Source organism: Larimichthys crocea, unplaced genomic scaffold (assembly GCF_000972845.2).
Source record: "Larimichthys crocea isolate SSNF unplaced genomic scaffold, L_crocea_2.0 scaffold319, whole genome shotgun sequence".
Lineage (NCBI taxonomy): Eukaryota > Metazoa > Chordata > Actinopteri > Sciaenidae > Larimichthys > Larimichthys crocea.
The window spans coordinates 584,918-606,951 of record NW_020854203.1 but is presented as its reverse complement, the minus strand read 5'-3'; the positions used below and the strand labels follow the sequence as shown (position 1 = coordinate 606,951).

Here is a 22,034-nt window from a genome sequence, read left to right as displayed (position 1 = left end):
GGACACACGAACGACAGAGAGAATAGGTTGAATCCAACCAAAACAAACAGTCTAATTAAATACCTTTAATTAATAAGTCTCGTGCTGACAGAATGTTTCACTGACGTTTCAAAAATTAAGGTCTGAGCGAGAGCCTCTTAAAACGAAGGCGGAAGTACGGGGGAGTTAACCATCTCGTTTCGGGACGGCGCTTCCTGGCGTGACACCCTGACTGACTGTTCGTTTCCTGGCTCGGGGAAGCTGTCAGCCGCCGGCCGTCGTCCAGGAGCCAAAGACCGTTGAGGGTTGCAGTCATGTCGGCAGCTGCTCTCGGGACCAGTAAGGCGGCCCACAGCGATGTGGCTGCGAGGAAGAAGAAGGGACCAGGGGCCCTGGCCACGGCCTACCTGGTCATTTACAACGTTGTTATGACAGCGGGGTATGTAGCGTGTGTCCTCGTGCTGTGCTAACGCTGCTCTCGAGTGTGTTTATGTGCGCGCGCGCGCGCGCTGTTGAACAGTATAATAGGACCCGTTGTCATGTTACAGCGTTAATTTTTTTTAGCATTATTAATATTTATATTTTATATCATTCTTATTGCAAACGCTGCTAGCGTGCTGTGTAGTGGGAGCGTGCTCCCTGGACGTCCGACGGTTTACGGAGATTAACGCTCGGCGCGCGGCGGCAGACAGACATCCACCTGGCGTGCGCGTTAACGGAGACTGACGGCTGCACGCCGCAGACAGTGACACACACACGGACAGATGGTTCATTGTCTGCAGCCGCTGCTCTTTGAGCGCGGAGTGAGGCTGTGCATCTTCACACACTGAGCAACACTGGAAACATGCGCTGTCATTTGAAGCAAATATCAAATATAAAGGCAAGATTCATGTGAATGGTTGCAAATAGTTATTCCGAATAGTTAAAATGCTCATTTTAAACAGCATAGTATAATTCATTAACTTTAAAGTCAAATAGAATTACTGACTACTCAATATTGCAATATGCTGCTTACTGTTTTATTCTATTATTTGTTATGTTATTTTACAACCTGTGAAGTGTGAAGGGCAATTTTCTTTTCTTTTTTTTTCACTTTCTGTTCATTAAGACCACCATTAAAATCATCAGCAGACTGATGAATAATAAAAAGTAATGAGTTTAGACTCCTATGCTACTGAACATGTCTAAGTGTGGAGTCTGGAGATTACAAGACTAAAAAAAGAACCAGTCTGGAAAGTTTCCACCTCTGACTTGTTAAAATCTCAGATTTTAAAAATACACGTTTGAAAAACACTTTAAAGATGCTCAAGTGTCTGACAGAAATGGCAGAGAGCAGGCAGGCTGCAGACATTTGTTGAGCTGTTGTTGTTTCTATAGAGTTGTATTAAACATACTTACCTATACTAGGCTGCAGGATGAAAAGTGAGGATTCATGAACTTCTTCTTCTTTTACTGACATTATTAAATTGTCCCTTTGGAGCTTAAGTGACTCAGCGTCTTCTTATATTTAACACCTTTAAATGATTCAGCATGGGTTGTAACAAGTGAATGGTGGCTCTTCGTTATTTTTGCATCATCAAAAATTGATTGCACTACATTTTGAATGGTAGACGTTGCTCGGTCAGATACTGTGAAGACTGTGTGTCTTTTATTGCACTGGTTTTTCGACTGTTGCACAATTGAATGGTGGGTGTTCTTTGCACGCCGTTCCAACCGGTTAGGTCACATTGTGTGTGTTGATGCACCGCACAGTGTTTGCTTTGTGTTTGCGAGCACAAGTCTGGGCTGTTGTGCAGTTGCGTTTTGGCTGTTTAAACACATTGTCTGCATTCAGATGCTGCCATAGCAGCTAAAGCAGGCGTGCTCAGTTGTTGATATTCATCTAAGCCTGACTGAGATAAAAGCCACGTTCTTCACCCTGTGAAACCAAAGTGTGAAGTGAAACTTCCGCCCTGCTTGGGTCTCCTCTAGCCACACTCTCTGCCCCGCGGCTGACCTCAGTGTTAGCAAGCTAATTGAATATGGTAATGAATTGCGTTGCATGATTATAATGGTTTTATGAGTGAGCTGAAAGTCTTATCAGGCTGTTCTCCATCCATAAAAATGACAGTTTAATAATTACATCGGAGTAAAACAGTGTTTTTTTAAATTATGATTCCAACATGAAAGTCAGTAGACATCATTCAGATTCACGGTGGGGTTGTAAGGCCTTTGTCATTTTAAGGGATGTATTGCAACTTTAAAAAAATTAAAATAAAAAATACATATATTGGCCTGCATCTCTGCATTTCATTCATTTCTGTGAATTATTTTTCAAATTGAGATTATTATATCGATCTAAACTCGGCGGGCACGGTGAAAACTTGAACTCAAGCTATATTGACAGAGCTACAGCCTGCAGCCCTGCATTAGAAAGTACACAGTAAAAACAAACAAAGAGCTCACAGAACAACAAGAAGAAAACATTGAATCTGTCCAAAAAGAAGCCTGTTAAGTACGTATGTTAAAATACAGAGAACAGCTGCATGGAAAGTTCCTAAAAAAAACTCAAACTCTGTCAGCGTTCATGAAAAATAATATGTAAAAGTCATCCAACTCACAAATTTTCTGCAATTCTGTTCAGTTTATTGTCAGGTGTATCACTTGTTCTGTCCTGTTGTTGTTGTTGTTGTTGTTGTTGTTGTTGTTATTATGTATTGAGTATATCTGTTTACTCAATGATAGAAAAGGTTGGGGGCCACAGCTTTAATAATTCTTTTAATTTCCAGCATTAGGTTATTAAACATTATTTTTATAAAATAACAGAATTTCCAGTGACATTTACTTGTGTTTAAAATATAGAGTTGATGTGTATGTTTCATTGATGACGTAGTGGTGGTCTCATTTTTGCAGTGACAATACTTTAATAGCCTCTCTCTCTGTGTGCTCTCCAGGTGGCTGGTGATCGCGGTGGGCCTGGTCCGAGCTTACCTGGCCAGAGGAAGCTACCATGGGCTGTACTACTCCATAGAGAAGCCCCTGAAGTTCTTTCAGACTGGAGCTATTCTGGAGGTGAGAGAGGCACAGAGGGCTGGCAAATACTGCCAAAACAAGAAGGATGGCACATGGGGAACACATGAACAAAACATTGAAACTTTATCTTTATTTATTTATTTTGTTTTTATAAAATGATATGCCCATTTTCAAATAAATTGGACAGTGTTAACAAAAAACAGTCCTGGTGGAACGTCTCACAGAGAATGAGATTAACTGACATATTAGACAACGAGCTCCAGCCTGTTATCTGAACAGGTTCTGGTATGTCCTGTATATCAGCATAGTTTATGTAACATGCTTAAGATGACTTCATTGTGTTCAAAGCCACAGAGCCAATGCTCTTATTTCCTCAACTTTCTGTAAGAATCCAAACTAATAACAATAGAAGTGGCTGACAATCAGAGCAAAATGAAATCTCAAATCAACGATCTGCTTCCCTCATGTGTTCTTACAGCGCTCACACAAACACTACACACACGTTAATGTATAGTACAAAGGCAAAGCAGCAAGAGGTGTGTCAGTGATCCTGTCCAGACACACTGCAGCCCAGTGACAGGTCAATACCTCCCATTCATGAAGGCATGTGTGCACTGAACACTAAAGGCTCTATAATATTTAGTAGATCTGTGTCAGTGTTCTTTAAAATTCATGTTTGACACACATAAAGCATTATGTATAATAATGTACATAAAATAAAACGTACATATTTAATCATTCTCCGTCATCTCCTCCTTTCACAGATCCTGCACTGTGCTGTAGGTGAGTCACTTTTACATTTTGGCTGTTATGATTGAAGCACTAAGACCTCATCTAAAACATCTACACTGCATTCAAAGACACAAATGGAACATGATCGATTTCTTTCACAGCAGCAGTTTTGACATGAACTAGTAGGTAAATGAATTAGTATTGTGTGTTAGCAATGATACTAATTCAGGTTCAGTTCCATACAGGTCAAACAAACTCTCGCTCTAGCTCTGGTTGCGACACACACGTGACTTTTCACAACTCAAATTCAGTTGTGATCACAATTTGAAGTGAACTGGAGTTATCATTCAATCAATGTTAAAGTCAAATTATTAGCCCCCCAAGGTCTATATGATGTGTGCATAACATAACGCTGTGTATCAGGTTTTAGATACTACTCCCCACCACCATCATTAAATCATCAATGTCCTCCAGCCAACTTCCAAAGAACTGTAGAATCTAGACTAAAAGCGCTGAGCTATGCTTTACTGAGGCAGTAAAATGTTTTACTGAGGCACTTTATATTATTATTTTAGTTTTTCCTTTGATTTCTCACTGTGCTGTATCTGAAATTGAAGTTATTGATGGTGAGAGGTACATTTGAGAAAGTATGAAAAGAGTGTGTACTTTACCCTTGGTTATTATCTCAGCAGTTTGAAATATGTTGATGATGTACAGTCTAATTAAAGCACCGCAGTAGACATCAAATGCCAAACGTCTATGTTGCTGTCACATCAGTCAGCGAGGAAGATTATTTCCTGACAGGAAGAAAAGTTACATTCATCACAAATGTCCTGATAAAGCTAAACAATTATTTGTTTTCAAAGCCGCTGCTGTTTATCGCCCTTTATTATTGATGTCATTATCACATCTAATATGACTGTTCAGATTTATAACCATACGGATGTGAACATGTCATTTTGACCAATCTAAACAGAATCATAGATCTGCATGACAGCATCAGTAATATAATGACAGGTATGGTATCATCTCAGCTCCCTGACAGGTCAGATAGCTGTGGCTCATGCTGGATATTGAATTGTGATCGGTTTTCATTTATGTGTCACGTGTAAATATGCGCAGACAAACAGAAGCTTTTCATATGTGAAGTGTTTGCCAAAGACAGAGCGGAGAAGCTGCAGGCTCTCGACGTGTTAACGCGCGAGGAAAGAGCGGCTCTCTCCTGGTCGCCTCGCCATCGCTCACAGTCCATTCCCTTCATTATCTAGGATTAATGGAGGATTACCTAGGCTCCCTGCAGCTGCCTTCCGCTCAGACACACACACACACACACACACACACACACACACACACACACACACACACACACACGCAGCTCTACGTTCCTCTCTGCTGGCCAGTTGAAGACACTACATCATCCTTCATTTCTTTGGGCTTTTTGTGTGAATAAATTGAATTTCTTTCCACAGTCAAGCAAGTCCATTCACACGACAACTGCTGCTTTTCTGGGCAGTTTTCTCTTTGATGTAACATGTCATGATGAACAACAAGAACATTTCACTGCAGACGACCACACAAGCTGTTATTCTAGAGCAAAAATAAAAACTACCTCCCAAATAAATGACATTAGTACTAAGTAGGCACACATTTCTCTTCTGATACCCATTCCAAAACCTAAACCCGCATTATTGGCTGAACAGATCTGCTCGAAAGCTGCACACTCTCACAGCTGAAAAGTTGGAATCCGTCAGTTCTTGTCTGAGATAATTTCATAAGTCTATTATTAATGACCCGCTGGTAAATTGCACTCCTGCTGCTCATACTACATACCCCATGATGCACTGCAACAGCTGCCACACAGGTCAAGATACTGTCATTGGTCAAGACCTGTGCACTACCCCTCATCCTCACACCCACATACAGTGTATAATGTACAGTGATCCGTAAGTGTTTGTCCTTTGTCTCTTATTCCAGGAATCGTACCGTCCTCTGTGGTCCTGACGGGATTCCAGGTCATGTCCCGGGTCTTCCTCACCTGGGCCGTCACACACAGCGTCAGGGAGGTAAAGAGCTCCTCTGTTTTTCTAACTCGCACACATGAATTAGTCTTACATGAAACAGTCAGCGTTTTGGACTTGATGACACGGGAATGTAAATGCAAACTGGGATCCATGTTCCAAAGTGACCAGTTGATGTACTGTGTGCCCCGTCAATAGATCGGAGAGGAGTGAATGTGTAAGTAACGTCACACGGTCTTGCTGTAGGGTTGCAGGAGTGAATCTGTTGAACTGTAGTGAATAACGTATGTATTTATGTTCAGATGCTTTCTTTCCTTTCCTCCTGTTGTATGATGCTCGACTGACCTTTTCTCTGCTGCTCTCTGTCCCTGTTACGTGTGGAAACTCTCTAAAACACGGCTAACCTCATATTTGCATCGGTTGTATCATAATACCTGAGGACAGTGGACCTCTGCCTGCAGTGTGATCTGATCTCTGAGCGTCTGAAACAAACAGCATGGCTCTGCGATGAAAAGTCTAGATTAGCCTCCAGCAGAGTAACTCCGACAGCATGACCCGTGACCCGTGACCCGTGCACATCCATCCCTCTGTCCTCGCATCATACCCTCTGTGTGTGTGTGTGTGTGTGTGTGTGTGTGTGTCTGCAGGTGCAGAGTGAGGACAGCGTGCTGCTGTTTGTCACCGCCTGGACCGTCACGGAGATCATCCGCTACTCTTTCTACACCTTCAGCCTGCTCAATCACCTGCCGTTCCTCATCAAATGGGCAAGGTAGGAAAATCAACCTGAGAGGGTCGTCAGAGCAGGAGGCCCCACATCTAAGTCTGACACTATCATCTAGAAATGAGATCATTTAATGAGAGCTGGGTCAAGCCTTGTACTCGATGCAGACTGAATGAATGAATTAGGCCACAGAACCAGCTTTCTTCATGCTCTCTCTCTTTCTTTCTTTCTTTCTTTCTTTCTTTCTTTCTTTCTCTCTCTCTCTCTCTCTCTCTCTCTCTCTCTCTCTCTCTCTCTCCCCCTCTCTCCCCCTCTCTCATGAATCCATCTGGATGGTCTCAGCTTCAGAGACATTTGTGCTAGGTGTGATCGCTCTGATTGGCAGCCACATCATCAATCTCAAAGTCTCTGAAATGGCAAAAAGAGAAGATGAGATGTTGTTTTATATCATATTAAGCTGATGGACAGTTGGTTGAACGAAACAAGAAATGTAAAGACTTCATCTTCTGCTCTGCAAAGCGGTGATGGTATTTTTCTGACAAGTAACACCTGAAACGTTTTACAGACAGCTCTGTTCATGATGTTGAAAATTCAAAGATAATCCATCCATGCACTTTGTAAAGCAGCTGATTGTGTATGTATTTTCACACTTTGTTTGCAGGACAGTAATGCATTGCTCTATTAATTCCTTTTTTAATGCTACTGTTTACATCCCCTCATTTAAACCCACTGTGACACTTAATGTAGATGCTATGAGGATGAAAGCAGGTTTATAAACAGGTGACTAGTTCTTTTCAATCATTTGAAAATCATCAGATCTAAAAAAAAAAACCTTGTGCAGTCTCCGCCATAAAAATCTGCCCGACGGGATACAAACAAGGCAACAGTTGTTTAGTGCCTTCCTCCCTGCGGTCGTCGTTGCTAGGTAGCAAATGACACCATCGCTATATTGGTAGTCGACTTTCAGTTTGAGTTTGCACCCCGAGAGGCAGGAAAAATTGGTCGCGCATCCGTGGAAAATTCAGCAAAGGATCAGAGAGGAGAAGTGGCCGGGTTTGGCTGCTTTCTCTCTTTGATGTTCATTCTCTCTGTACAAGGAAAGGAGTTCAGTGTCTCTCGTATGGAACTGCCATCCTGCAACAGTTTTCTGATTAAATATTTAGAAGCAAGCATGGTATGAGCTAATATCATATCAGCATATTTCGAGTTTTCAGAGCTCAGGGTGGATAATTTGTGTCAGCTGACTGCTCCACTTTCTCAGAATGGCTGTGAATGCAGCCTTTTTACCACCACCGCGGAGTGGAATGGGGCCTGTGCATACTTCTGCTGTTTACGTGTGTCTTCATGGCTGGCTTTTTTAAGGAGCACATAAATATTAAAGACATATGATTTATTATTCCTCTCCCCCCTGCCTCGTCTTTCACAATTCTCTCCCCCTGCTGCAGGTACACGTTCTTCATCGTGCTGTATCCCATGGGAGTGACTGGAGAGCTGCTGACTATCTACGCAGCGCTGCCGTACGTGCAGAAGACGGGCCTGTACTCTGTCACTCTCCCCAACAAGTACAACTTCTCTTTTGACTACTACACCTTCCTCATCCTCGCCATGATCTCCTACATTCCCCGTAAGTCCAGACGCAGATTTTTCTTTTTCTATTTTGTGGTGATAAACAGGCAGCCACAGTATTGTGCTTTAAATCATAGAATACACTGCTCAAAAACATTAAAGGAACACTTTGAAAACACATCAGATCTCAACAGAAAAAGAAATCACGCTGGATATCATTCCTGATATGGACTCGGTAATGTGTTAGGAACGAAAGGATGCTACATCATTAATGGAAATGAAAACTATCAACCTACAGAGGGCTGAATTCAAAGACATCCCCAAAATCAAAGCAAAAAAATGATGTGGCAGGCTAGTCCATTTTGCCAAAATGTCTTTGTAGCAACTCATAATGGTACTCGGCAGTTTGTATGGCCTCCACATGCTTGTATGCATGCCTGACATTGTCGGGCATGCTTCCAATGAGACGACGGATGGTGTCCTGGGGGATCTCCTCCCAGATCTGGACCAGGGCATCACTGAGCTCCTGGACAGTCTGAGGTGCAACCTGGTGGCATCGGATGGACCAAAACATAATGACCAAGAGGTGTTCTATTGGATTTAGGTCAGTCGAGCATAGGGGCCAGTCAATGGTATCAATTCCTTCATCCTTCAGGAACTGCCTGCATACTCTCGCCACATGAGGCTGGGCATTGTTGTGCACCAGGAGGAACCCAGGACTCACTACACCAGCGTAGGGTCTGACAATGGGTCCAAGGATTTCATTTTGATACCCAATAGCAGTCAGGGTGCCGTTGTCTAACCTGCAGAGGTCTGTGTGTCCTTCCAGGGATGCCTCCCCAGACCATCACTGACCCGCCACTAAACCGGTCAAGCTGAATGATGTTGAAGGCAGCAAAACGTTCTCCACAGCGTCTCCAGACCTGTTCACATCTATCACATGTGCTCAGGTTGAAACTGTTGTCATCAGTGAAATCACAGGGCGCCGGTGGCAGACCTGCCAATTGTGGTGATCTGTGGCAAATGCCAGTCGAGTTCCGTGGTGCAGGGCAGTGAGCACAGGGTCCAGTACAGGACATTGGGCCCTCAGGCCACCCTCATGAAGTCTGTTTCTGATTGTCTGGTAGAGACATTCACACCAGTGGCCTCCTGTAGGTCTTTTGTAGGGCTCTGGCAGTGATCATCCTGTTCCTCCTTGCACAAAGGAGCAGAAACTGGCCCTGTCCAGGTCTCTCAGATTAACCATCTCCATCTCCTGGAATCTCCTCCATGCTCTTGAGAGTGTGCTGGGAGACACAGCAAACCTTCTGGCAATGGCCCATATGGACTACCTGTGCAACCTCTGTAGGGTCCAGGTGCCGCACCATGCTACCCGTAGTGATACTGACTCTAGCCAAATGCAAAACTGATGAGAAATTGGTCAGAAAAGATGAGCAGGGAAAAAAATGTCAGTGGCCTCCACCTGTTGCCCCTCTAGTGTACCTGTTGTTAATTTCATTAACACCAAAACAGATGAAAATGATTAACAACACCCCCAGCTACTTACCTGACCAGATCAATGTCCTAGAAGTTGAACTGACTTGATCCTATACTCTGATTAAAAAGTGTTCCTTTAATTTTTTTGAGCAGTGTATAATAAACTGAATTCCCGTGGCGGCTGATTTCAGATTTCCGAAATGTAAAAATTGTACGCTCATGAGCTGGAATCATAAATCCTCGGGATAAGCGTGAATCTTTAGCTCTAGCTGAAACATTTTCAACATGGATGCACTTTTGCCTCATTATATGACTCCCAGAGCAAATATTCATTTTTCCATGGACTTTGTATGCAGTCATCACCATGTGATAATGAAATCAAGCAGCCATCATATGATGGGATATGATTTTTCTCTTAATATTCATGTTTTTTTTCATTGACATTTTTTGACATTTGAAGTCAATTAAATTGATTCATTTATATTATTTATTGATTTGTTTATTATTGAGGTCATAGTTAAAGGTGCTGTTGTACTGAACTATATTATATTGAGAGGTGTGTATTTTTTCTTTATTTACATACATAATCCAGCCCAGTACAACACTATCACATCATAAAAGTGGACTTGGCACAGCAGGTGTCTCTAATAATAAAGTGTAAAAAGCAGAAGGAGGGCTGTCTCCCCTGTTGATGCTGCTGCTGTTCTAGTGTGATCTGAAACTCCCTGAGTCTGTTGTAACACACTGACCCTCCTCTGCTTCCTCTCAGTCTTCCCCCAGCTCTACTTCCACATGATCCGACAGAGGAAGAAGGTGCTGGGCCACGCGGAGGACCTCAGCAAAGTGGAGTGAGCCTGACAGCATCTAATGGAGAGGGGGAAAAAAAAGAGAAACCAAAACAACCAATGGAACAGGAACAAAATCATGTCTGCTTAATGAAATGCAAAGCTCAGCCAATTTTCAAACTGCCACAACTGACCTGGCAGAAGATCAGAATTATCAAGCAAACTTTCTTTTTTTTTCTCCCAGCTGTTGTCCAGGTTGTATCGGTGCTCACAAACCATGAATGAACTGGTGTTAATTTTTGTGTGTGTTGTTTTTATTTCTGGACGAACCCAGCGTTTGTTTTTGTTCAGAGAGCCTGCAGCTGTAACCAAACTGTATGTCGACGTGGATACAGTTGAGCTGCTGTCTGAGCCGTGAGCTGAACTCGGCCACGGCAAAAGCATTCATCCGAATGATGCACTGATAGAATCGATAACCTCTTCTTAAATGTCATGATAGAAAAATAGATTTTCACCTCCCCGTGGCTCGTCCTTCTGTGTTTTTTTTTTTTAAAGAAGCAGTTCAGCTTTATTATGATGTAGACAGAAAAATGTGAACACTAAGTCGTCTGTAGGTTTGGCATCCGCGTTGTGTTTGTTGGTGCAAACTGTGGGCCAGAAATCTTTTGGGTTTTTTTTTCACTCATTTCAGTCAGAAGTCTGATTACATTCCTAATTTAGTTCAATAAACCGTTTTCATTCTGTGCTTGCATGTTTTTCTATCTGTTGTCCGCTCACTGCTAACTGCTGTGTTTGGTGTTTGCTTGGATGTGGTTTGGACTTCTGTCTCTGTTGCATCCTTTAGTGGTCTGACATGGATTATGCTCACTCTTCAAAAGCTTTAGTTTCCCCAGTGATCGTGAGTTGTGTCTTTTGATTTCCTCATTATTTGATGTTTAAGCGGTTTCTACATTAATAACCTAAAGTAGCCAGAATGTTGTTGTTGTTTTTTTTTCACCATCACACCATCGAAGTGAGCAAACATTCCTCTTCTCATGTGATTGCATTATTTCTTTTATCTATTAAAAGTAACACATTTTAGCATTTTTAAATAAACTTTAAACATCTAAATCAGAACATGCACACTTTCATTTATGCTTTTTCTTATGCTTCATCCCATCAGTTATTATTTCAAGAGGTTGCCGCGGCTTAGAAATGGAAGAGCACAGTGATGACATGACTTAAGTTAAGCAAAAAACAAATAGCACAACATACAGTAGCAACTTTAATATTGTAGCCCAAATACATGTTGGAATATTAACTTCATGGACTGTTAGAGTACAGAGTGATGTCATAACCTGGTAGATAAAATTGGTGGTCATTCATTTATATGGAGCCCTGTCTGCTAAAAGCCTGTTGTTAGTCAATGTGGGCTTGGGTCTGAACTGAGTGAGTGAGCTTGCAGTCCTGCCTGTTCAGTGAGGTGAATCCGATCATGTGCAGAACTGTGAATCAGACCAGCGCCACCTTTTCTTTGCCTCCATATAAAAAAAAAAAGACTTGTGATGATCATATTTGATTCCCATTCCATTGTGTTAGCTCATTGTTTTGTGATCCTGAAAGATGCAGCTGCTCTATCACAATCATTCTTTTATTCAGCAGACTGAGAACAGTCAACCACTGTAGGTCAGCAAAAAACTTTCACGGCAATGAAAATGATGTAACTGTCCACACTGAAGTCAGTGCATTATCCATAGTGATATGGGCATTGGTGTCTAAACAAATAGACTTCCTGTCACATCCATTGTAATGGGGTGGAGGCAAAAATCTCAGCAAGTCTAAATGCAGATAAATTCCACTTAAGTGAGATGTTTTTGTAAATCGGGTGAACCGATCCTTTAATAGTTCCAACCCCAGTCGCTGCAGCGTGTTCTTTCAAACGTGCTCTCAGGAGCAAACATCCATCAACGTGCAGTGTCAACATAACTCTACTTATCACCAGTCCCCCCGCTTCAAATCACACATGTTGCTAAAGTCCTGCTCGCCGTCATGACCATAAACCTGTCTCACACTCACACTGAGCAGCTAGTGGGTGTAATGTCAAATTTAGCCCTCTGTGCTCTTTCTCCTTTCCTCTTTCCCCCTGGCAGATGATGGTTGAGCATGATTTTGGGATACTTGTTGGAAATGTCTTGCAGAAGCAGAGGTGCAGCTCGTCGTAAAACTGCATGAAAGAGGAAAAGTGATGATCTGTGTTACAACTTAACAACAAAAAACAAATACAAAGCATGGCATATGTTACTCCAGAACTGGTTCTACTGAATAAAGTTTTGATACAAATGTTTTTGCATGGGGCCAGCCGACTTTGTACAGGTATGAATAATGAATATATATTTACAATAAACCTATAATATGGGAAGCATATTCACAATTTTTTATTATATATGTATATACTAGACATACATGCACTATTACATGTTTTCAATCATTGGAGGATTGATGGTCACTTGTGGTAATTCAGGGAAAGCTTGGATGGTTTGTGTGTGTGCGTGTGTGTGCATTAAATGTGTGTGTGGTGACTCACTCACTCATGTAGGTGGGAACATTGTTTGTTGTACAATTTAGCAGCGCTGAAAGGCTCCACCAGCTAAATACAAACTCCAAAGGACAAACCTATTGAAACCTGTTAGGCACACAGCTGTGCACTCAGACTCTAATGAAAATGGATTTGATGCATGCAGCAGGTCAGGATGTGCTCTTCTCAGAACGGCCGTGCCTTTCATCTATGTGCTGCTGTTAAGCTCGTATCACTGGCTTTTTGATGTAAAGTATCTACAGGCCTACAGAGTGCAAATACTTCACAGGCACTGGCTATATATATATATATATATATATAATATATATATATGAGATAGATAGATAGATAGATAGATAGATAGATAGATAGATAGATAGATAGATAGATAGATAGAGTGAAATCATTTTATGTATTTTTACATTAACAATAATTTGTTAAAAAAAACATGTTAAAGTGATGTCATGAAGGTTAAACAGAAAGAAAATTCATGCTTACATAAAAAAATAATTATACAGATGTTTTCCCTGGATGCTTGAATGCTACAGTGGAAGACATAAGTGTTATAATCATCCAGAGACAATCCATGTTATTGAGCAGTGTTTTTCAAAATTTAAAAACACCTCAGAAGATATTAGCCTCTACAAGTACCTCCATTATGACATTAAAATACAGCAGCGAGGGCTGATCCTAGTCAGCTACTGACACGGGGGACAGGTTTATTGTTGAAGGCGACATGGTGGTGTCCCCTCACAACAAGAAGGTTCCTGGTTTGAACCTCGACTCGAGCTTTTCTGTGTGGAGTTTGCATGTTCTCCCCATGTCTCCATGGGTTCTCTCCTCCCACAGTCCAAAGAGATGCACTTAACAGGTTAATCAGTGACTCTAAATTGTCTGTAGGTGTGAATGTGAGTGTGAATGCTTGTTTGTCTCTATGTGCCCTGTGATGAGCTGAAGAATTGCCAAGGGTGTACACTTCCTCTTGCTCTAAGTCAGCTGGGATAGGCTGCAGCCCCACCGTGACCTTGATGAGGATAAGCTGTTACAGAAAATGGATGAATGGACATTTGTTGAATCCTCAACAGAAACACTTCAAGAACCCGGACTAATTTGGTGGATTTCTGAACTGCACTTCTTTTCCTAATATTTTCTGTTGGAGCCATGATTGCTGTTGTTTTTGAACCATTAATTTTATGCTTACGTTATGCTTATACATTGCACTGAAACAAAATATTACAGGAAGTGCAAATGAAAAACTTATGTTTATTGTGTAGTATGTTGTTTATGCGCAATATGTTTTTTTTTTAAAGTATTTCAGAGATTCCTCCACATACCAGTAGAGACATAGTTTGAGAACTAATATTATAGAGGCGTTCCAACAATTGAATTCACTTCCATAAAGTTTGGAAAAAAAGGTCAAACTATTTTTACCATAATGCAGCTCAGTTGTGTGTGTGTGTTTTTTAGACCGTCCACATATTTGAAGGCCCACAGTGTGACTCAAGCATTCTGTTCTCTGTTAAAAATATCTTTTATTTACTCCTTCAGAGCCACAGTAGACGTATGACTGTTGTTAAGTAAATGACTCTTCAAAGTTAAACAATTCATATGACCAGCAGATAACTCTTTATTTACACAATATCCTTTTTAAGGCCTCAGCCAGCTGCTTATTGTCATTTTATTGATTATAGTGTAGAGCAGTGGTTCTCAACCTGGGGGTTGTGAGATAATTTCCAGGTGTAGCTAAAATAGTTGTGGAGAATAAGAGGAAATGACAGATTGTGAGACCCAAATGCAGGCAAGGAGGTATATGAACAAAAAGTAACTTTAGTAGTTCTTGACAGAGATGAAAAAACACAAATAACTAAAGGTGGCTGACAGTTGTGGCATCGGCTAGACCGCAGACAGGAAAATAGGAGCATTGGGATACTGGTGCTTGGCCGGGTAGCTAGGATTGTCATTAACCAGGGCATGGAGCCTCATATGAGGAAGATCTGGTGACCTGAGGAGCTCCACGCCATGGGCCGGTCAGAGCAGGGCTTAGGATGGCAATGGTGTGGTTATCCACTGGGTAAGTTTGGTGGTTAACTATTGCACCTGAGTGGCCAATGTATTTATTGTGTGCCTCATGGTGGACAGCCTCTGGCCATGCACTCCTGGTGCTTTAGGAGTACTTCCTGAATCCGCTCAAAGTTAGTCTGTGGTGACACTGGTTCCATGTCTGTAATGTTTGCTGGGTCCAAGTTCATCTGTTCGTTTTGTCACAGGTCAGTTCAAGGAATGGACACACATACAGACAAGGAGGAATACAAATGAAAAGTGACTTGAATTACTTACTAGGCAAAGATGAAATAACAAAACACAAAAACCACTGACCAACAGTTAAAAAATCTAAGATGAACCAAGAGGCCAACAAAAGCCCAAAAGACAAAATCCAGACAAAACACCAGGAACAGTAGCAGGAACACGGGTAAGCACAAGATGGAGCAGATGAACTAAAGATTAAACTAAATTAAGAAACTAAAGACAGGACAAGAAAACAGAACACAGTACTGGCAACAGACAAAGGAACTAAGTAACACAAAGCAGGACAATGAGACACAGGTGAAACAAATCATGGTGGAACAGAATCAAAAACTGGTGGGAAAAACACAAAGGCAGGAAGTAGAAATAAAAGACACAGAGGGGGGAGAATTACAAAAAAAACAGGAAACACAAAACAAACTAAAAACTGTTAAAAATTTGGACTCATGTCATACTTAATCAAAATCCGTTTATGGATGAATTTTCAATATAACCAAAGTGCAATGCTGAATGGTCACCACAAAAACAGGTAGACATGAGTATATAGTAACAGACATTAGCACCAATATGTCCAGATAGACATGAATTGGGTAAATATTACAAACAAACAAGTGCAACATTATACAGAGAGAAAAAGTCAAATCAAATCTTCATATATAAAACAATCCCTCCTCAGTCACTGCCAATACACACTCGAATAGCATAAGCACACTGAAATTTCCCACTTGATTGCCTAAGTGAGTATCTAACCATCTCCAGTTTTAAGCAGGACATGATTTCTTCTAGCCATTGTACATGAGTGGAAGGGGAGGCATTCCTCCACCTGAGCAGGATCAGTCATCTAGCTAGAAGGGAGACAAAGGATACAGTACATTGTTTTTCTATGGCTAACTCCACTTCTGTCTCCATGAGCCCAAATAGAGCAATCAGCAGGCTTGGTTCCAACCTGATGCCTAACACCTGAGAGAGTGTATAGAAGATTTCCCTCCAATGGTTGGTAAGGCTCGAACAGGACCAGTACATGTGGATCAGAGAAGCCTCAGCAAAACCGCATTTCATACAATGTGGCCTAATATCAGTGTACATAGAGGATAGTTTTGCTTTTGAGATATGAGCCCTGTGTACCACTTTGAACTGAATTAAACTGTGACGTGCACAGAGGGAGGTCAAGTTAACCAGTTTAAGTATGGAAGTCCAAGTGTCTTCTGATAAAGATAGACCCAAAGTCTTCCTCCCATGCTGACTCTTGTCTTAAACTTACTTCAACTTAAATTAAAACTTGAACAACAATTTATTTAAATATTAACCACTTACAACATTATTCAAGGTGATCTAAAATTAGTCATAGATCTGAACCTGGGCCATTACCAACTTGATACTCTTCTTCACATGGTTTACACGGTTACAAGGTCAAAAACTTGCGAATCTATAACTCAGCTGACTTCTAAGCATATTGTATTACCATCCTTATCCATCTTTTTCTGCACTCAAAACTACCTTGCTGCATTACCATGCCTATTGCAAACTGTACGGCAATCATATCATCCACTATTCAACATATACATTGACTTTACCTATAAATAATAGCAGAACATGAAAGGTAAATAAAGGTACGTGACTTAAGTGGCTCTTAGACTTGGGTTGGATTATTCACAGTTGAAGCATTCACAGATATCTCGCTTTTTATTTATTTTACTACATTTTCTTTACGGAGCACACAAGGGAAGTCAAACATATGGAAGTGTATTGCTGCCATAAGAGGTTTCACATAGTATGTTGAGTGCAGATAAACTGAGGAATATGGCTCATGTACATGTCTGGATTAAGTTGTATTTCATGCTGGAGTTGAGACATGGCAAGATTCTCTTGTTAGTTTGGTTAGTTTAACATGAAAGTTTTCAACAATTTAAATGATTGCGTTTTATATGACCAGCAGATAACTCTTTATTTGCACAATATCCTTTTTAAGGCCTCAGCCAGCTGCTTATTGTCATTTTATTGATTATAGTGTAGAGCAGTGGTTCTCAACCTGAGGGTTGTGAGATAATTTCCAGGTGTAGCTAAAATAGTTGTGGAGAATAAGAGGAAATGACAGATTGTGAGACCCAAATGCAGGCAAGGAGGTATATGAACAAAAAGTAACTTTAGTAGTTTAGCAGTTCTTGACAGAGATGAAAAAACACAAATAACTAAAGGTGGCTGACAGTTGCGGCATCGGCCGGACCACAGACAGGAAAATAGGAGCACTGGGATACTGGTGCTTGGCCGGGTAGCTAGGATTGTCATTAACCAGGGCATGGAGCCTCATATGAGGAAGATCTGGTGACCTGAGGAGCTCCACACCATGGGCCGGTCAGAGTAGGGCTTAGGATGACAAAGGTGTGGTTATCCACTGGGTAAGTTTGGTGGTTAACTATTGCACCTGAGTGGCCAATGTATTTATTGTGTGCCTCATGGTGGACAGAATATACATGCGTTTTAACGTGACGCGTTTCACGGAATAATAAGATTCTGATACATTTTTCCTAAATCTGTCTGCCGTGGCAGCAATATGCTTCCGTACAAACAGGCACTGGTTCATTCATGTTAAGAATGGCATTTCAATTTTTGCAGATGTACTCTTTGGTTCAGAGAGTTTCAGTACCAAGACCATAACAATACTTTTACCGATTTCTTACTTTGTGAAATTCGAACATAGATGTGTCAAATCAGCAAAATGAGTCTGATAAAAGAATAATGAAATGAATGAATAATAAATCAGCTTGTACTATTTAACAGTTGTTCTGTGCTGTGGACACTATCCCCTAACATACGACAGTCCAACGTCATCATTCCGAACAGCAACCATTTCCAAAGGGGTATTTTTATCTGAACACTGGATCAAAGAGCAAATTTAAACTAAATAAGTTACGTGGGTGGCTGAGTGTGAGTTCCATCTATTGCATTCACAGCGTGAGCATTAGCAGATTGTATATATATGACTGTGTGTGTGTGTGTGTGTGTGTGTGTGTTTGATTGCACAATCCCCAGAGTGACTGTAAAGGTCGTTTTCCACCAGGATGAGTCACAACACTGCAGTGCTCGTCATTTTCTCCTCAGTGTGAAAGAGAGAGAATAAAACTACTCCGATGTGGACTGGATCTTCCTCCTGTGTCTCACCACATGTTTACAGGCTGCCGTGGCTGAGGGGATTATACTTCTTTGTCACTTCTTGGCCTCATGATACAGTCTTTTAGTGTCGGTCTCTCTCTTGTTCTGCCTCTTCACTTAATTCATCACACAAAGCACACATGTTGTGTATATCTGGAATGCCTGGCGCTATTTCAGACGTCACTAAATGGCTCATGTGGTTGTTCTGATGTTCATGTGGCACTGCCAGCTCATATTTGCCGTAATAAACAGAACAATGGAACACGGAAAAGGTTCTGTTTTGGGTTTTTTTATCCAAGATGTCACGATGCCACAGATTCTTCAGTGGACTGCAAACAGAACTCGTCCTTGACTGGATGCTGCAGTCAGACCAGCTGAATGAATCAGTGTAAAATTAGACAGAATTACCATTTTATTTAACCTCATTCATTCATTATAATTATTCTTAATCGCTGAACCGCATGTGGGCAGTGGTTTCTTAAGTCTGGCTAGAATATATTTTCATCTGCACGTATCCTGGGCAGATTTCAGGCTTATGATGAGATGATGTTGCCATGGGATGTGTGGTGATACTTGCTTTGTGTACCTCTGTAAACAATCTGTGATTTATGAATCCCATCTATAATACTGACTTGGAGCCAAAGAACTGTAAATGAGTTTTATCATATTTTACAGGAGAGCCAATAATTTTAATCAAACTTAAATCAGCTGCTATTGCCATGTAATAAACACAATATATGATTTTATCAGATTGAGCATCACTAACAAAACATTGCCTCAGTTTACAGTTTCCAATAAACGTTAGCACTCTGTGCAAAACATTGAAACCCCATATGGAAATAGCACAAAAACAACTTATCAAAAGTTGAAACTGAGAAATTTCATTGTTTTTATAAAATGAAAGCCCATTTTGAATTTCATGGCAGCAACATATTTTTAAAAAGTTGGACAGTGGCAACAAAAGACTGTAAAAGTTGTGAAATGCACCTAGTGGAACATCTCACAGTGAATGAGGTTAACTAGCAACAGGTTAGTAACATAAAAGATAAAAGATTCAGAGTCAGAAGAAATCTTTGTACGTGAGGTACAAGTCTAAAAAAACAATACTGGATGGCCGTGACCTTCAGGCCTTGCAGACAGCAGTGCATCAAATACAGACAGGATTCTGTAATGGACATCACTACATGGGTTGAGGAACACTTTCAAGAAACATTGTTTGTGAACACAGTTCATCGCTGTATGCACAAATGGCAGCTCAAACTCCACCATGTAAAGAGGAAACCATATGCAAACCAGATCCAGAAATGCCGCCACCTTTTTGAAATTCTGTTTGGAAATCATGGCCGCCGCATCCTCCGTGCCAAAGAGGACAGGGACCATCTGACTTGTCATCAGCACACAGTTCAAAAGCCAGCATCCATGATGGTATGAGGGTGCATTAGTGCACACGTCAATGACAACAGGTTTGGAGCAACATATGCTGCCAAGTAGCCAACTTTTTTTCAGGGACAGCCTTGCTTATTTCAGCATGATCCAAACCACATTTCACCAGCATTGTTCCATAGTAAAAGAGTCCGGGTGCTAAACTGTCCTTCACACTGTGGTCAGGTTTGGCCAGAGTAAAAAACTTTTTATAAACTTTTCCTAAGTTTGAAGACGTGGCAGTATGATGGGCTGAAATACTGTCCTGTGGCAACCACAGTCTTCTGTTCTGGCAAAAAGATTCTTCCTTCACTGAATGTTGGTTCTCTGTTGGTTTGTAACATCGTTTGTGCTGTCAAAACAGATATAGAACTCTAGAGATCAAGGATAGCTGGAGTCTTATTCTTATATATTTAGCAGTCACCTTTCCTCAGGCCTACTGATACTTGGATCACATGAACTCCTATAGAAATACTCTCAACAGCCACAAGGCATCGGCCACTTATTGCCGTGCTGTGATGTTAACCCTGAGCATCTCATAAAGGTCAACAGCTTCTGCACGACATCTGTGCTCCCTTTGATTCCAGTGAGCTCACTGACCTGTGCAGGGTTAAATGCAGAGTCAGCTGCTGATACAATCTTCCTCAGCTGGTTTTTCACCATGAAATTATACATGCTCAAATGTACTCTTTCTTTCAAAGTCTAGTCCTATAGCAGCATAACTAAGGGATGACCTGAGCCAGCCCTAACTATTAGCTCTATCAAAAAGGAAAGTCTTAAGTCTATTCTTAAATGATCTCAAATGCTTTAAAATGGCAACCAAAACCAGGAAGACGTGAAAGAAAGTGGAATACTACCATTTGAATGGATTGGAGAAACTAAAATGGCAAAGAATCGTTCGAGAGATCGAAGAAGGTCCAAACTAACCTGTGGTACTGTAACAATTAGAAGACGTCTGTGTGAAGCTAAACTATCAGCAAGAAGCCCCCGCACAGTCACATTGTTGCAAAAACGACGTGCTGAGGAGGTTTAGCCAAAGAACACATTGACTGGACTGATTTTGTGGACTGATGAAAGCAAGATTGTTCTTTTTGGGTCTAGGGGCTCCAGACAGTTTGTCAGATGACCCCCAAACACTGAATTCAAGCCACAGTACACTGTGAAGACAGTTAAGCATGGTGGCACAAGCATCATGATATGGAGATGTTTCTCACACTATGTTGTCGGGACTATTTATCCCATACCAGGCATCATGGATCAGTTTCAAATACTTGAAGAGGTCATGTTGTCTTATGCTAAAGAGGATATGCCCTTGAAATGGGAGTTTCAACAAGACAAAAACCCAAAACACAACCATAAACGAGCAGCATCTTGGTTCCAGACCAACAAGATTCACGTTATGGAGTGACCAGTCCAATCCCCGAATAGAAAACTTCAAAAATGCTGTTTCTGAGGCAAAACCAAGAAATGCAGAGGAATTGTGAAATGTAGTCCAATCGTCCTGGGCTGGAATACGCGATCACAGGTGCCATAGGTTGAGTTTATAAAGAAAGATGCACACACTGCTATTTTTTTGAACAGCCTAATCACTTTCTATAAAATAATAACACATTTGATACATTTTTCTTCATGTTTTGATTTGGAATAGCATATGCAGTGTTCCCAATGCATTTGCCTGTATGGAAATAGTAACTATTATAAGGATTTTGGGCTTTACTCACTTTTTTCAACACTCTGCTATTATTTTGAACACAACGGTAAGTGCTTTTTTAAATCACATATCTCATCTATACTCCGGTATATGTGTGAACAATAGCATAAAAATATTGTTGTATTTTCAGGTATTCTTCATGGTATTTTTGAGTTCATCATTTTCTGGTAAGCAATAAAAAGTTGTTGATGACTCTGCACTCCTGCACTCGGGAGCGTGTACTAATTTTGTATCTAGTGAAATGCTTTCTCTGCTATGATGCTGCCAGACTGGAGTGCTTCCTGTATCACACAGCCTATAAGGGCTGCTACATATGTCCGGGCCTCACTGATTACTGTACAAAAGCACAACTTTATAACTTTATTCAGTGATTTTGGTGAAACTGGATCAGATTTTATACAGAATATATTCACCAGTTTCCCCTCTGATGTCCTCCAGCTGCTCAGCTTCAACTCTCTGTGATTTACACAGTTTCCTGATGGACAAACAACATTATCCTAACCACTTGCTAAAGCAGTTAACCACTAATTAACTGATTCTAACTGAATCTGCTGTTAGCAGGCAATAGAACCGGCCTCAGCCTCTGGACCAGACCAGGTTTGAG

The 22,034-nt window shown here is 41.1% G+C and overlaps 1 protein-coding gene across 1 annotated transcript; it reads left to right on the top strand.

Annotated features, from left to right (window-relative positions):
- Positions 1-179: 179 nt before the first annotated feature.
- hacd2 (3-hydroxyacyl-CoA dehydratase 2) lies at positions 180-12,687 on the top strand. The gene is made up of 7 exons (XM_010729902.3): positions 180-418; positions 2,913-3,030; positions 3,756-3,774; positions 5,698-5,786; positions 6,389-6,510; positions 7,908-8,086; positions 10,274-12,687. The coding sequence occupies exons 1-7, from the start codon at positions 294-296 to the stop codon at positions 10,354-10,356; spliced, it is 735 nt and encodes a 244-aa protein (XP_010728204.1). The 5' UTR covers positions 180-293; the 3' UTR covers positions 10,357-12,687.
- Positions 12,688-22,034: the final 9,347 nt, after the last annotated feature.